Genomic DNA, 15,087 nt, shown 5'->3' with positions numbered 1-15,087 from the left:
CAGAACGTAAACAGATCAAGTCAAGAATAACTAAAGGTTTTGTATGTGAAATATGTTAAAATAATACAACCAATTACCAGAAAGTCCATCCAATCCTGGAAGACCAGGAGGCCCTCTTTCTCCAGGTGGCCCAGCATCTCCAATACAATCTAACAATACCAAAGACAATTATTATATCATTAAAATATTACTATTTGCATAGGTCTATGGCAAAAGAGCACTTAGTTTGCAGCACTTCAACCTCGGGTGCAGTAACATGATGTTACTGCACCCGAGGTCCAAGTGCTGCAAACTAAGTGTTCTTCCGCCATACAATATAGTTCTCATTTTTATCCGCTTAGAAAATCGCCATGTTTTATTTTGTGCCACCATACTTACTCGTGTAACTACTTATGTTACAGTCTTTAAATAGGGAAAACATGAAAGTGTTTGGTGGCTTCTAAATTCATCCCTGTTTGGATCCTAAGGAATGAATGGTGCTAGGATAAATGGATGCGTTGTACAATGATAGGTATGTATTAATTCGTCTAAATTGAGGGAAGAACATAGTAAAAAATTTAAAAAGGGTGGTGTTTTCCTTTAAGTCGCTTCCATGTTGGATTGGTCAGAACAAACACTGAGAAAATGTCATCTGAACAATATTTGCAGATATATTATGAAATAATGAGTTAAATGTTTTTTTTTAAATTAAACAAATGAACAGGTAAATAAATGATTGTTATTGAGGACCCTAAATGTTGGGTTGACTGTTACGTGATAAAGCAATAATACAGGAGATAGATGGTTCACCAACACATTACCTGCAATATCCCACTGCTCACCATCTCTTGAACTACAGTCTCCTGTAAGACACATGTATAACAGATATATTAATGGCTAACAAGACAATACCAGAATACTAGAAATTGTCTCAAAGGTTTTTCATTATCAGTACTGGGATAATGAACAGGGTACCCCCAGGATTATCAAACCTAAATTCAAGGCTTTTTAAGACCTTTTTAATACCACTTCAAATGAAATTTAATACCTACATCGCACCCATTCGGGTAGAATAAATCATTTTAAATAACGTAATATACCTCAAATAATTACTATTTACAAGTGTTTGAACATTCATGACAACATGCCTCTGAAAGGCTGAGTCCAAGGCCCAAATGGCCTAACCCTTATCTTTACCCAACAATCAAAACCAACAATCAAATAGATTTAATAGATTTAAATGAACATTTATTGTAAATTTGAAAATCCCTAAATCAGGGATGGGCAACTGGAGGGCCAGGGGCCACATGCGGCCCTCCTCTTTATCTTGTGCAGCCCACCACGTTTTGATATGACCATTATGTCGGAGAAGGTAATTTATGTTAAAACAATAGCCTTGTTTGATCCATGAAATAAGCTGCAAACCAAACAATAACACCAATTTTAAGGTATACATTTTTTTTGGTGTTTAATATAGTTAAGATAATAACAACATATAATAACACTAATCAGTTATGCTCTAAACCAGAACAATACTGACAAACAAAATTAACCATATCATGGCAAATGAAACAAAAACCCCTCAAACACAACAACAAATTAAAATGTAATGCTATTTCGACCCTAAAAAGACAAGAGATCTGTTCACTGCACCAAACAAAAAACTGGACACAAGGTCATATATAGATATTTCTGTTAATCTTTTCTGTAAATCTTTATACAGGACCATTCTAAAGTTTTCTAATGCTAACTTAGTGTAAATATGTAGCCTATTAGTATATATTGCAAGATGATATTATCTAATTAAACAGTAAACAAAATATATAATAGCTTTTCATTTGCGTTATTGTTTGCGGCTTATTATTGCATGGATCACACAAGACTATTGTTTAACATAAATTACCTTCTCGACATAATGATTATATTAAAACGTGTCTTCTCTACCTAGATTTACTAGAGACATTGTGGATCAGAAGATTGTGTGTGTCACTGATTAAATCAAACAACCGATCACAGGTGCTTGGACACCCGTCATTGTCCCGCCCCCACAGTCCCAAGTCATCTTGATCGAGCAAGTGCGTCTGGTGCAGCTGCGACCGCATAGAGAAAGTCGAGCGAGCGCTCATCCCAGCCTTTACTTTATCATTCCAGCCTTTACTTTATCATCCCCGCATTAACTTTATCATCCCAGCCTTTACTTTATCATCCCAGCCTTTTTACTTAACCTTTTACTTTGCTCGCGTGACTGTGTTTGTGCGCTTTGAACAGAGGTGCGCTCTCGGGAGGACGTTTTTCTGCGCGCGCATAATGTTCTGTGAACACGCGAGAATGATTTCCCGCGTGCGAATAGTGTCCTGCGCACTTGCTAAGATGCTTTTCCGAACATGGATAGTGTTCTGCGCTCGTATCTATCGCTCACGCGTGGTTTTCATGCACGCGAGTTTTGTGTCTAAATTAACAGCATATAAATCTATTGATCATTTGAAAAATTAAGACCTCCGTGAAAAATTCAAGACTTTGAGGTGAAATTCAATTCCTTTTAAGGCCTTAATATGGGAAAATGAAATTCAATACTTTTTCAAGACTTTTAAGACTCCGCGGGTACCCTGAATGAAGTTAATGCACTCAGAGACTGCAGAATGTTAGAAAGAGTGAAAGGGATTTTTTCACACCTGATGCACCAGGCAATCCTGGTTTTCCATCAAAGCCAATTCTTCCTTCATCTCCAGGAGGGCCTTTTACACCTTTAAGTGCTCCAAGAACTTGACCAGGTTCTCCTATTAGGCCTTTCGCACCTGGAAAACCTGGCTGACCTGGGTTGCCCTTCTCTCCAGGCTCACCTACTGGACCTTCTCCCTGAATGAATATAAATATGTAGAAATCAATGAGTTAGCGTTTGGCTAGCAACTGAAATGGAGTGACTGCATAGTTCCATGCGCCAGCCTAGAAACTGACAATAAAACCATAAACCGAATAATCCTAAATCCCCATGATCAGGGCCAGAGTGGGACTCATTTTCAGCCCTGGAGTTTAATGCCTACTTTAGTTCACGACTGACAATATAAAAATAATATCATTAAGTCCTCAATGGGCTGTATAAGTCTTGCAATTTATATATACAGCCTTGCAATTTATTGTATTTTTCAAATATATAATTTTTAATTCAGTGCCTAAACAGTAGCCTAAACTATTTATTTATTTTTTATGTTTTTTGCCTTTATCGTGCAGTACAGTTACCTGTCAGGTTGAAAAAGTTTGGAAACCCATGAAATACAATACACAAGCAAGATTAATGCAGTCGAAATAGATGGAATAATTAAAATCCTTAAAATCTTAGATCAGGTATATTGCAAAATAACGTAAGGTAGGCCTACTTTCTGTCACAAAAACCAAATATATAATGAAACATGACTTTCAAAATTTTGTTTTACTTGAGAAAACACCATATTCGTATAAAACTTACTCTTTTCTCCAATAAACTAAAATGAGTTTTGCATCAAATACATTTTTGTTACTCTTGCAATAAACTATCTGTTAGGGATGCATAATAATTAATCGTGATTAATCTATAGCAGAATAAAAGTTTTTGTTTACATCATATCTGTGTGTGAACTGTGTATAATAACTTTGTATAGATAAATGCACACACATGCATGTTTATATTTAACATTAAGAAATGTTTACATGTGTATATACATTTATATATTTATGTATAATTTATATTATATATAAATATAAATGCTTAATATATAGGGGTGTAACGGTACGTGTATTCATACCGGACTGTTTCGGTACAGGGCTTTCGGCAAGGTGCACATGTGCACTGAATGCAATCTTTTGCATGATCATATTAAGTGGCAGAAGTCTCCACGTTCAGCGCAAGTCTTCTGTCAAACATATAACATAATTCGGGCCCGCATAAAGATTTTTATTTACTTAGTTGTACATTTGTTTGATTATTGATGTAAACGTTTATGTGTCGCGTCTAAAAGCGCGTGTTTAACGCATGTCAACACACTGTTTTGTTCATAATAGTTCATAAATGTATTCAGGAATTAAAATTGTTAGTTTATTGCAAAGTTTTAGTAGAAAAAGTTCAAGAGAAGGTTCAGAAAAGATTTACCTATTGTTATAAAATAATGTAAAAAAGTATGATATTAAGTGGAGAACTTTGCAGCAGTATTTTATTTATTATTCTTTTTTATTTTATATATATTTTATTTATTATATTTTAATAAAAAGTGTAAACAAATTGTAAAAAAAAAGTTTACCTTAATAAACAACCTGCAGTTTAATGTTTGCATATTTCCCCTGACTGTACCGAAAATGAACCGAACCGTGGCTTCAAAACCGAGGTACTCACTGAACCGGTTTTTTTTTTTTTTTTTTGCGTACCGTTACACCCCTATTAATACATTAAAAAAAAAAAAAAATCTCTTAAAATTATACATGCATGTGTGCATATTTGTAATAAATACATAATTATTTTACACAGTTCACACACATATGATGTAAACAAAAACTTTTAATCTGCTATAGATTAATCGCGATTAATCGTTTTGCATCCATTCTATCTGATGATTCATAGATAATCATTGTATCATCTATGACTTAGATTCTAAACAATTGCAGATCCTATTCCTTTAGAGGCCGTTTGCATCAAGTCGAGCTCAAGTTTATTTTAAATGTAGACGCGGATCAAGTGCACTCGACGCGTCTGAAACAAAACTCGTTTTACGCGCATTATAGATATAAATGGACCCTAATGGAAAAATTCTTCCAATAAGTGGTCGGGACACAATCAACTTGGACATATAGCGGTGGGGACATCTCCCACCCGCAAATTATGTGAATAGGACTGCTGTGAGTGCAAGAAGCCGGACAGCAACCTTCAACTCGGTGGCATGACAACATCGGCCCTATCGTTTAAAAAAACTGACCGTCCCACCGGGAATTCTCCTGGTGCTCCCGATTGGACAATCCGAGCTTGGCCATGATGGTACACTGAACAATACAGTTGTTGCTTTTTGACAAGTGGTATGTTTAACAAGACTCACTTGAAGTCCTCGAATACCAGGTTCTCCATCTTGTCCATCATATCCAGTTCTGCCAGGCTCTCCTGGGTGACCAGTGAGACCTTGGTCCCCAGGGTCACCGGGTAATCCTAAAATTCACAAGTACATGCCAAAAACTAAAACTTCTGTGTGTTATGTATGATTTTGATTATAATTTATTGCATGAAAAAGAAAAACTACTAAACCTTTCTCTTTAACTACAAGCAATTCTCCTTTTCTTCCCTTGGGTCCAGGTAATCCTTGAGCACCAGGACGACCCTATAACACATGGGAAAACATATAGGCAATGTTTAATAATACATGATTTAAAATGTCCTTGTATTTCCTTGTATTTGGCTTAGCAGTTGTTGGGTGGCTTGGCTTGTCAATGTATTACATTGCTTCTAATATATAGAAGAAAGATCAAGTGTAAAAGGGGAAGAATTTATGTAAGCAAGAAGCAAATCAGACAAACAAAAAAGAATTATGAAATACATAGAGTACATTATTGTAGAATACACAATATTACCCAAATTACCTCATCAACTCATGGGCAGTCATATGTTGAGCAATTCATATGCATGTCATAACGTTGTGAAAGTTCAAAAGGAACTTCAGTCTTAGACTGAAGAGAAGGTTTTGAGCTGTGAAAGTTTTTGTAATACACTGTCAGAAAAAAATGTCAAAATATGTAGCCCATTTGTCACTGGGGCTGTACACTTTCAAACAGTACAGCTTTGCAAAGAGTTCATATTAGTACCTCAGAGGTATATCGGTACCAAAGAGAGATTATAAGAACCTCAAAGATACATATTAGTATCTCAAAGGTACATGCTGGTACCAAATCTGTACCTGGACATTTTTAAAGGGTACTGCCCCAAGGACATATTTTGACAATTTTTTTCTTACAATGTACCTTCTTTTATCACAAAAAATAAAAAAGTCATTATATGACCTTTTTAAAAATTTACATGGCATTCGTTTACATTTTTATTTAGATCACATGTGCATCAAGAAGGCTCAAAGATGGTGGCATATGGCATGTATCTACTTACATCTACACCATTTTTGCCTCTGGGTCCAACATCTCCCTGGTCCCCTTGTTGACCCCACTCGCCCACCATGCCAAAATCACCAATATCACCAGGAGGGCCCGGAGGTCCAGGCATGGCTTGTGAACCGCATTCACATGCACCATGGTCACCTGATCAAATAATTCAAACAAAAAGCAAGTCTGTCAAATGTCACCACAAACACATAAAAAATGAAGCACAATATGTTCCCAGGGAAGTATCTATTTTGGCCTAAAATCAATATGATAATGAAATCGCTGAAATAGCCTTGCAACTATTCCCAGCCGTAACCAGCACTGTGATCAAAACCAGCAAGATGATCGTACCCTTCGGTCCCTTTTTCCCTGCACTTCCCGGACGTCCGCGTTGTCCTTTTGCCCCTTTGAAAGATTCTGGCACTGAATCAAAGCACATAAAGAGTGATTAAGTGATTAACTCCCCAGGCATGTACAGATCCTATCTAATTGAGCAGATGAAGTATTTTTGATAGCATACTGTAGTATTTTGACAATAGAGCACATGAGTGTAGTTATTACACTTACATGACCCCTTGGGTCCCGGTGGTCCAATGGGTCCTGGCTGCCCACCAAAGCCTTTAGGTCCAGGTTCAGTGGCAGGATTCCCAGTTTCTCCAGCTTCACCCTTGAATCCCTTCTGTCCTTTTGGTCCCCCTGGGCCCCATAAAACCTCTATGGATAAACAGTGATGGCATTTAGTTTCAGCAATGCCTCCTTTGTGACGAACATAAAGTATTAAAAAAATAGTTTGACCATTCTTAGATAGATTACATACAAAGTCCATGCAAAGACGCAAATAGACGCAAACTTGTGCGGGGTAATGCGAATTATGCAAATTGGCGGTGCATTTGCCGCAAAAGCACAGGCCATTTTCCTCAAACATGTACATTGAAAATATTCAACTCAAGGGAAAAATTAGCATGACACAACGTTAAATCCCACGAGTAATCTAGAGCGAGAACGCGATGCTTTGCATTTGGTGTGTGATTTTCAAAGGGTGAGCGCAAATCACGTTTCTCACTCTAGATTACTTCATGTCATGTGAATTTTTCACCTGAGTCGAATATTTTCCACTTGCTCTTGTAATCTGTGTTTTTGTTTTGACCTGTGTTGATTATTTAATTATCATGTGTTATTTGTTATCATGTGTTTTTTAATTTGTTTTCATGTGTAGAAACTGTGAAATTTTAGCTGGGAACAGTGTAGAGCAGGTGGATGTACCCAGCAAAACATTTTCTTGTAAAATGTAAAAGCAATAAATTGTACTTTTTGTAATAACAGCTTAGAAACTGTGGTTAACTTATATTGGTACTGCCCACTTGTAAAATCCTTTTGGAAAAATGTTTGTGATTTTATTGTTAAGAATATTAATGTCAATTTTGTTTTATTTTGGAAACATGTGCTTTTTGGTGTTTTGAAGAATTAAAGAGACTACCATACTATAGTTTTTACATAATAAATCTGATTCTTCTGTTAGCAAAATTTCATATTCACAAATGTAAATTTTCAAAAAAACTAAAATTTAACTGTATATTGATTATAAAAGATTATCCTTAAAGCAAACGGAAAAAATAACAAAAAAAATTAAAAATTTTATTGTAAATCCCCCAGCATACTTTGTATTTGTATTGTTACTGTCAAGTTTTGTAATTAATGTCTTTTGCTAATTAAATTTAATAAAAAACAGTGTAGAGCACGAGTTAAAGTCAGAGACAACAAGTCTCCCTTTTTGTGTAACTTAGTACTTGGTTATTTTTTTAGTTACAGCAGCTTTCGCTGTGTTATAATGAACTCTTTCCTCACTGTCAATTAAAGGAAAACGCTTTTCCTGCCTATGACCAGTTTTTCTGGCAATCCGTATTTCCATTATTAGCCAACTTATAAAACCCGGAAGTATTCCCTTGGGGCAAACAGTTCAAACCGAGGATCGATCTGAATCTGATATCTATCAAAAGTATTTTTACTAAAATGGAATTATCTCAGCTACAAAATTTGGTATATTTAAAGAAACCTACCCATGTTTAAGAGGTGATAAAAAGAGATCAAATGAAGGTATGATGAAACATTTTTTTGTTTGTTTAAAAGCTTTTCTTTCATTTGATGTATGTTTATATATTTAAAGCAGGACACTTTCTAGGAAGGTATTAAAATCATAAAAAATCCTGTTGCAGACTGGCATCTAAAAAAAACCGCTGGCTGGGAAAAGTGATAAGTCAGCCTTGCCAGACAGATATTACTCACTCTGTGAAAACACAGTTCAAGTTATTTCTAAATATAACCTTCAAATGCTCAATACTGACTGAGTTAGTCAGGGCCACAATATAAATGCAGAGACAGATTGTGGGGGCAATCTAGGCAAAAAGCTATTTTTCATTCTTGATTTTGAGGCCTTTAATCTGCTGAAATAAATAGTTTTATAGGGTTAGTGATAGTGATGGAAAATTTGCAGGTCATGACTTGGACGTCAATGTTTGGTAAACACTGAAGCATATTATACTTTCTGCCTAGTACTGGCATTGGAATGTATTATTCAGATGTAAAAAGTTGTGCAAAATTGGATAAAGGAACCTCAAAGACCATGCCAGCGGACTGTGCTAGACAGGTAAACCTATCTGACCTGTTGGCGTAGTCAGTATAGTATGCAGGTAGAATAAAAACGCATTACAGTCAATTTTACAGCAACTGCATCAGGGCTGGACACCTGAGATAATTTTATGTTATAGATCTCAGAATGAGCTTCTCCAGTGAGTCATCTGTCTTTCTAAATGCACGTGCACTTAAAGTTCAAGTAAATTTAATTGGCTGTCAATGGTTTATCGTTCATCAGTTGGGAAAAAACCCTGCCCACAATGATAGCGTTCTTTGTATCTTTATCGTTATAGTTGAAGTGTTAACTACACTCACCTAAAGGATTATTAGGAACACCATACTAATGCTGTGTTTGACCCCACTTTCACCTTCAGAACTGCCTTAATTCTATGTGGCATTGATTCAACAAGGTGAATGTTCTCATTCTGTTTATGTCAAATTCTGACTCTACCATCTAAATGTCTCAACAGAATTCGAGACTCATCAGACCAGGCAACATTTTTCCAGTCTTCAACTGTCTATTTTAGTGAGCTTGTGCCAATTGTAGCCTCTTTTTCATATTTGTATTGGAAATGAGTGGTACCCGATGGGGACTTTTGCTGTTGTAGCCCATCTGCCTCAAGGTTGTGCGTGTTGTGGCTTCACAAATGCTTTGCTGCATACCTCGGTTGTAACGAGTGGTTATTTCAGTCAAAGTTGCTCTGCTATCAGCTTGAATCAGTCGGCCCATTCTCCTCTGACCTCTGGCATCAACAAGGCATTTTTGCCAAAAGGACTGCCGCATACTGGATGTTTTTCCCTTTTCACACCATTCTTTGTAAACCCTAGAAATGGTTGTGTGTGAAAATTCCAGTAACTGAGCAGATTGTGAAATATTCAGACTGGCCAGTCTGGCACCAACAACCATGCCACACTCAAAATTGCTTAAATCTCCCTTCTTTCCCATTCTGACATTCAGTTTGGAGTTCAGGAGATTGTCTTGACCAGGACCACACCGCTAAATGCATTGACGCAACTGCCATGTGATTGGTTGATTAGATAATTGAATTAATGAGAAATTAAACAGGTGTTCCTAATAATCCTTTAGCTGAGTGTATATTACCATATAAAACCATATTTTTATAGTAACAACTGTCATTATCATTATAATGTGAACGGCCCATTAATGTTACTTTTGCTCATTCTAATGTGTATCTCCTAAAGAAGCACTGCACAGGGACCCTGTCAGTGTGCATGCAAACATTAGAGAGTTTATCTTTGTTTTTAGGCTGAATGGTGATTGGTACAATATATCTTGTTTTTTTAGAACTGGTTGAAAAATTAATTTTAGCATGTCATCAGGCTAATCTATTAGGTTTTTACGGTAATCTATATTTCCGCTATTATGCACTAGGGGGCGCACTTACCCAATTTATAAAAAACTGAAGCATCAGCTAATTTTACAACATTGTAAACTCTGTGTATGTTTGATCTTTGTTCTGCATCTGATCTCTTACAAAAATGCAATTATTTCAGCTTTTTGCTCAAAATTTGGAATGTTTCAAAAATACTTCCCATATTTAAGATTTGATTGAAGATCACCATGAAAATGAAGATTGTTTGTGTGATGATAAATTTATAGAAGAAAATTTTCCTGGAAGGCATTGTGTGAAACTTTTGTGAAAATCACCAAAAACACAGGGGGAAATTAAAAAAAAAAAATGTCTGGCAGGGAATGAGTGAATAAAAGCTTTATATTTAGTTTGTTTGGATGATTGCCATTTATGAGAACTTGTTATGTTGGAGTAAAAGAATAATTTAGCCATTATATTGTTGTCTATTAGACATATGTAGTTATTTAATAGTGGTGTATTTAATGACTAGTCTATACTTGGACTATGGTAATAAGATGTCCATCAGATTTCACTGACAACCCAAATTTAGCCTTGTTTTAGCCTAGACGTCACTTCTGTGTTTAGACGCAAAATTGCTTGCTGGGAATGGTCTCACTTATATACCTGATTGGCCATCAGAGGGAGGGGGTCCAGGTAGACCTTGCTGTCCTATTTCTCCTTTAGGACCTTGATTTCCTACTGGACCACGCTCTCCATCAGGTCCTCGAGGACCCACTATATCCCCAAGACAATGAGTGAAAAAGAAAGACGAGGAGTGTAAGAAAAACATTGTTTTGATATATAGTGATAGTGAGGATTTGAAAGTGGACTGCTCTAACAAAACACAGACATTATATTAAACAGGAAAAATCTAGTGTCGTTTACTACACGGCATTATTGTTGTTACCTAGGGCTTCATCAAATGGACCTTCTGGGTATAGCGACTCTCCAGGTTCACCTCTATCCCCCTATTGAAAGATATACGTTTTGAAACAGCTCGTGATGCAAACAGAATTTTGACAAACAAGAAATAGTATTAATCAAAAAGGAATGCATTTGATTTATAACCTTGCGGCCAGAATTTCCTGGGAAACCTGGGTGTCCTTTATCACCCTGTAGGAAAGGAAAGATTAAAGAAAGAAAAGTAAGGCATAATGTAAACACAAATGCGGTGCATTGTTCTTAAATTGAATAAAAACAATATACCTTGGGTCCTGGCCAGGCATTTGATCCTGGAGTTCCCTAAAAATAAAATGTAGGTTATTTATGGGTGCATAAAAAGATTGTAGCACTTAAATGTGCATTTGTCCTTAAAAACAATCAAAAAGACACAATGAAGTAGTTTTAAATATTACTTATAAAAATTAATTAATGTACACTTATGTGATATAAAGACTCCAGTGCCTTAAAAATTGTATTTAACATGACACGTCACCAGCTATATGCCACCGGTTTAATGTAAGTTAAAAAGCTCTCATTGGTAATTGCATTCATTCACTTAATCATTCATGGCTGACTGCAAATACTGACATCTGGTATTTTGCATTGCGTCATGCTCCATCTACTACACCATTAGGTGTCAGTCCAAAACTACTTTAATTTCTGCCAGTACAATATAAAGCAAAATAACTGCGTTCCCTACACATTTAAGCACAAAACAAATTGAAGTATTCATACCCGTGGCCCAGGAAACCCTGACACACCCTCCTCTCCTCTGGTGAAATAATATTCCTGCAACAATCAAAGAGAAGAGGTTATATATCATATTTCTATTTTCAAGTGTTAGTTCAAATTACTTAAAAAATGTGTTTTGTCCAGCAAATATGCAAAGCAGGTCTTCTTAGCTTTTTATTTTAGTATCTCCACCTTGTCTTTGGAAATTCAACATACATACATAAAGTAGGGATAGAGTGTTTGTCTTGGGAAAAAATTTACTTTACTAAAAAATGTTCACGACATTCAAAGCATAGAATAATACTGTGTATTCCTTTTATATTGCATATTAAAATTGATGTAATACCTAATTACATAAAAAATATGTACTTTATTTTTTTGAGTAAAAGTAAAAAAGTACTTTTTACTTAAGTAAAAGTAAAAAATTACTAAATGTTTAATGTACTTAAATATTAAATATAAACCAAAAACTTGAAATTATGAAATGTAGTAGAGTAAAAATGATGATAATATGCTTTGGGATGTATGTTTTCCAAAAAAAAAAAACACTGATAAAATACAAATACTTGAAAATTAACTTTACTGTAGAAAGTAAAAATACTTAAGCATCCGCCTCTGGATGTCAGGGAAATTACAAAATAAAATAAAAATTCTTAATACCAAAAGCTAAAATGTCACCTACCAAAGATCCTTTTTCACCTGGAAGACCTTTATCGCCTTTTGGACCCTGCACAAGAAATTTATTTTATTCACAGAATGAACCCCTAATAAAATACAGATAGTTTCAAAGCAGCTTTATAGTAATAAAAAACTGAATGATTTAAACTTGTGAAACTGGTCGGCCTTATGCTAATGTAAATTAGTAAAGTTTGATAAATTTCAAGTATGTAAACGCTTTAAGCATTTACTACCGCTTACGAAAATGAACCATGATTTAAGTAGCCTACAAACAAAACCAAAAAACATGGTAGTAGTTAAATCATGGCTATCATAAATGAACCATAGTTTTCCTACAGAAACCAGTTTAACAGTTGTTTTGTGGAAAACTATGGTTTTACAAATGGTAATCAAACACCCGGAAAAAAAATTAGTACACATTTACTATAAATAAACCGTGGTTCATTTTCGTAAGTGATTGTATGTATGTAATAGTGAGACTGACATATCATCTTTAACTTTTAAAATCTTTAAAACTTTAAAAGCTGACCTTGATCTTTCTTAATAGGAGACCAAATATAAACACTGTTTGTGTTAAACATTAACTGCTGAACACTTTTTAAATTCAATTATGAACAGATTTTAAATCAGCTATAAAACTGCTCTTTGGAAAACAATGATCTCATCTTCCAGCTCAATTCAGTTCAAGTTTTGAAGAGTTTTCAAGCATTTTTTTTACTAGACTCTTAATGGATTCTCCCCAAAAATCGGTATTTCCGAATGGCTTGAGGCTGGGATTAAGCAAATTTGAAGCAAAAGTATATGATGGACATATAATATGTGCCGGGAGCATTCGGTTCATATCATTACCTCAATTATGACGGAGGTGGCATTTAGAGGGTTTTGCATCTGAGGTCCTCATTTGTTCTCATACAAAAGTGCCGGTGCAGTCAGTTTGAGTATTTTAATTGATATTAAGCGTATTTTGTTCAAATAACACCTACTGACATTAAAGCCAAAATATGTAAGATTTTTTTAATAAAATATTTAAAAAACACTTGCACAGTGTGATATACTGTGTACTTACATTATCCCAAAAGTTCCCAAGGATTTGTAAATCGCAAAAAAATCCTATTTTAAACAATGGCTTGTCCTTTGCAATAGTGACTTAATATCCACGCCATCACTGGTTTCCGATTATAGAAACTAAGGCAACACGAGTGGTTACAGCATCTAACACGCAGTCGTTGTGCATTGCAGCTAATTCATTACAATGACACAGTTTCGAGGCCGCACGATGCGAAGTTCGTCACAACATGTATGCAGCCCGTCGTGTGTGGTTCGTAATTTCAAAATATGCGTTCTGCGCGTCGAGTTATCCTATGTGCATCACGTGTCTTGTCAAAATAAGTGTCTGCTGCAGATGCGTCCAAAGGGTTTATGATAAAAGAGACGCTGGCGTTTTCCAGTAATCAGAGTTTACTGTTAAGGGAGTGTCTTGCGTGTATTTTGTGAACGTGAACGTCTCTTTTATCATAAACAGTGTATTACTTATTTTGAAAAAACATGTAATGCACATGATTCACATGATGCAACAAACACATATTTTTGAAAACACGAGCAACACACATGACACTCCGAAAACATATATTTTGAATTTGCGCCCCTCGAAAGAGCAGTCACCAGCTGCCACTGCAAAGACATAAAATGATGTGATCAAACGTACATTTATTTATTACCTTCATTTAGCTTCACCATTGTTATTGTATTATTGTGAAATAGCGACCCTTTGTTGTGAAAAGCAACATATTGTGCCTTTACATTTTTTTGTGAATTTCTTACGTGAGATTCTGGAGGTGGGCGGATTTGAGAATGAGGTCCTGGTAGGCCTGGTTCTCCAACATCACCCTGTAAATGAAAAACACTATATAGTAAACCTATAGTGCATACTAAAGATAATACTTTTTGACTATATATTGTTAAACATTACCTGTTCTCCTTTGACTCCTTTTAATCTTCTAGTACTTTCACCCTGTAGAGACATAACACATGTTAATGGTATTTTGTAACTAGAAAAGGTGACTTGCAAGACTTTACATTTTTGGCATATATTGCATTGGTATATTTCATGTAAATCCTTTATAAATTGCAATATAATTTTTTTTACCTTTTGTCCTTTAATGCCATCAAACCCAGGAGGGCCCTAAAGAAATACGATTTGAAGTAAAGATGGCAGGTTTGGAGTAAAGAAAGACGTACAATTTTACTGCATGTATGACTAACTTACCGAAGGACCTTGAAATCCTTGTAGACCTGGTGTACCTTGGTCTCCATCTGGTCCCTGTGAGAGTGGAATTAGATGAGTAGTAGATCACTTCCATGATGCTTTTTAATATATTATTATCACAAGATCAAAAAACTAAATATAATTTTAAAGTAAACTTACATAATTTCCTGTATAGCCTTTAGGTCCTCTATCTCCCTGTAAGATGACAAACACAGAAAAATTTTTGAGTTTCCTACTAATTGACAATACAACTCTTTTTCATTGTTCCTAGCTTAATGTTTGTGACATAAAAAACATGACATATCTATTATGTTGAACTGTTTACAAGAAAAATCATTGTGTGGTTGTACTCCTGATAAAATAGTTATATGCAAAAATCTCATA

General features: G+C 35.3%; 1 protein-coding gene across 1 annotated transcript in view; it reads right to left on the bottom strand.

Annotated features, from left to right (window-relative positions):
- col4a2 (collagen, type IV, alpha 2) overlaps positions 1 to 15,087 on the bottom strand; it is a 143,664-nt gene that overhangs the window by 19,762 nt on the left and 108,815 nt on the right. The window contains exons 9-27 of the mRNA XM_065292942.2: positions 14,863 to 14,898; positions 14,704 to 14,757; positions 14,584 to 14,619; positions 14,407 to 14,448; positions 14,259 to 14,324; positions 12,442 to 12,486; positions 11,763 to 11,816; positions 11,292 to 11,327; positions 11,154 to 11,198; positions 10,993 to 11,053; positions 10,710 to 10,820; positions 6,649 to 6,795; positions 6,433 to 6,504; positions 6,089 to 6,237; positions 5,240 to 5,312; positions 5,037 to 5,143; positions 2,652 to 2,835; positions 801 to 842; positions 78 to 149 (exon numbers count right to left, since the gene is read on the bottom strand). Coding sequence (XP_065149014.1) covers positions 78 to 149; positions 801 to 842; positions 2,652 to 2,835; positions 5,037 to 5,143; positions 5,240 to 5,312; positions 6,089 to 6,237; positions 6,433 to 6,504; positions 6,649 to 6,795; positions 10,710 to 10,820; positions 10,993 to 11,053; positions 11,154 to 11,198; positions 11,292 to 11,327; positions 11,763 to 11,816; positions 12,442 to 12,486; positions 14,259 to 14,324; positions 14,407 to 14,448; positions 14,584 to 14,619; positions 14,704 to 14,757; positions 14,863 to 14,898 — 1,432 coding nt within the window. The remainder of the gene's footprint in view (positions 1 to 77; positions 150 to 800; positions 843 to 2,651; positions 2,836 to 5,036; positions 5,144 to 5,239; positions 5,313 to 6,088; positions 6,238 to 6,432; positions 6,505 to 6,648; positions 6,796 to 10,709; positions 10,821 to 10,992; positions 11,054 to 11,153; positions 11,199 to 11,291; positions 11,328 to 11,762; positions 11,817 to 12,441; positions 12,487 to 14,258; positions 14,325 to 14,406; positions 14,449 to 14,583; positions 14,620 to 14,703; positions 14,758 to 14,862; positions 14,899 to 15,087) is intronic.

This window comes from Paramisgurnus dabryanus, chromosome 15 (genome assembly GCF_030506205.2).
Source record: "Paramisgurnus dabryanus chromosome 15, PD_genome_1.1, whole genome shotgun sequence".
In the NCBI taxonomy this organism is placed as follows: Eukaryota; Metazoa; Chordata; class Actinopteri; order Cypriniformes; family Cobitidae; genus Paramisgurnus; species Paramisgurnus dabryanus.
Note: the sequence above shows the minus strand (reverse complement) of the source record. Positions and strands in the feature narration are given on the sequence as shown.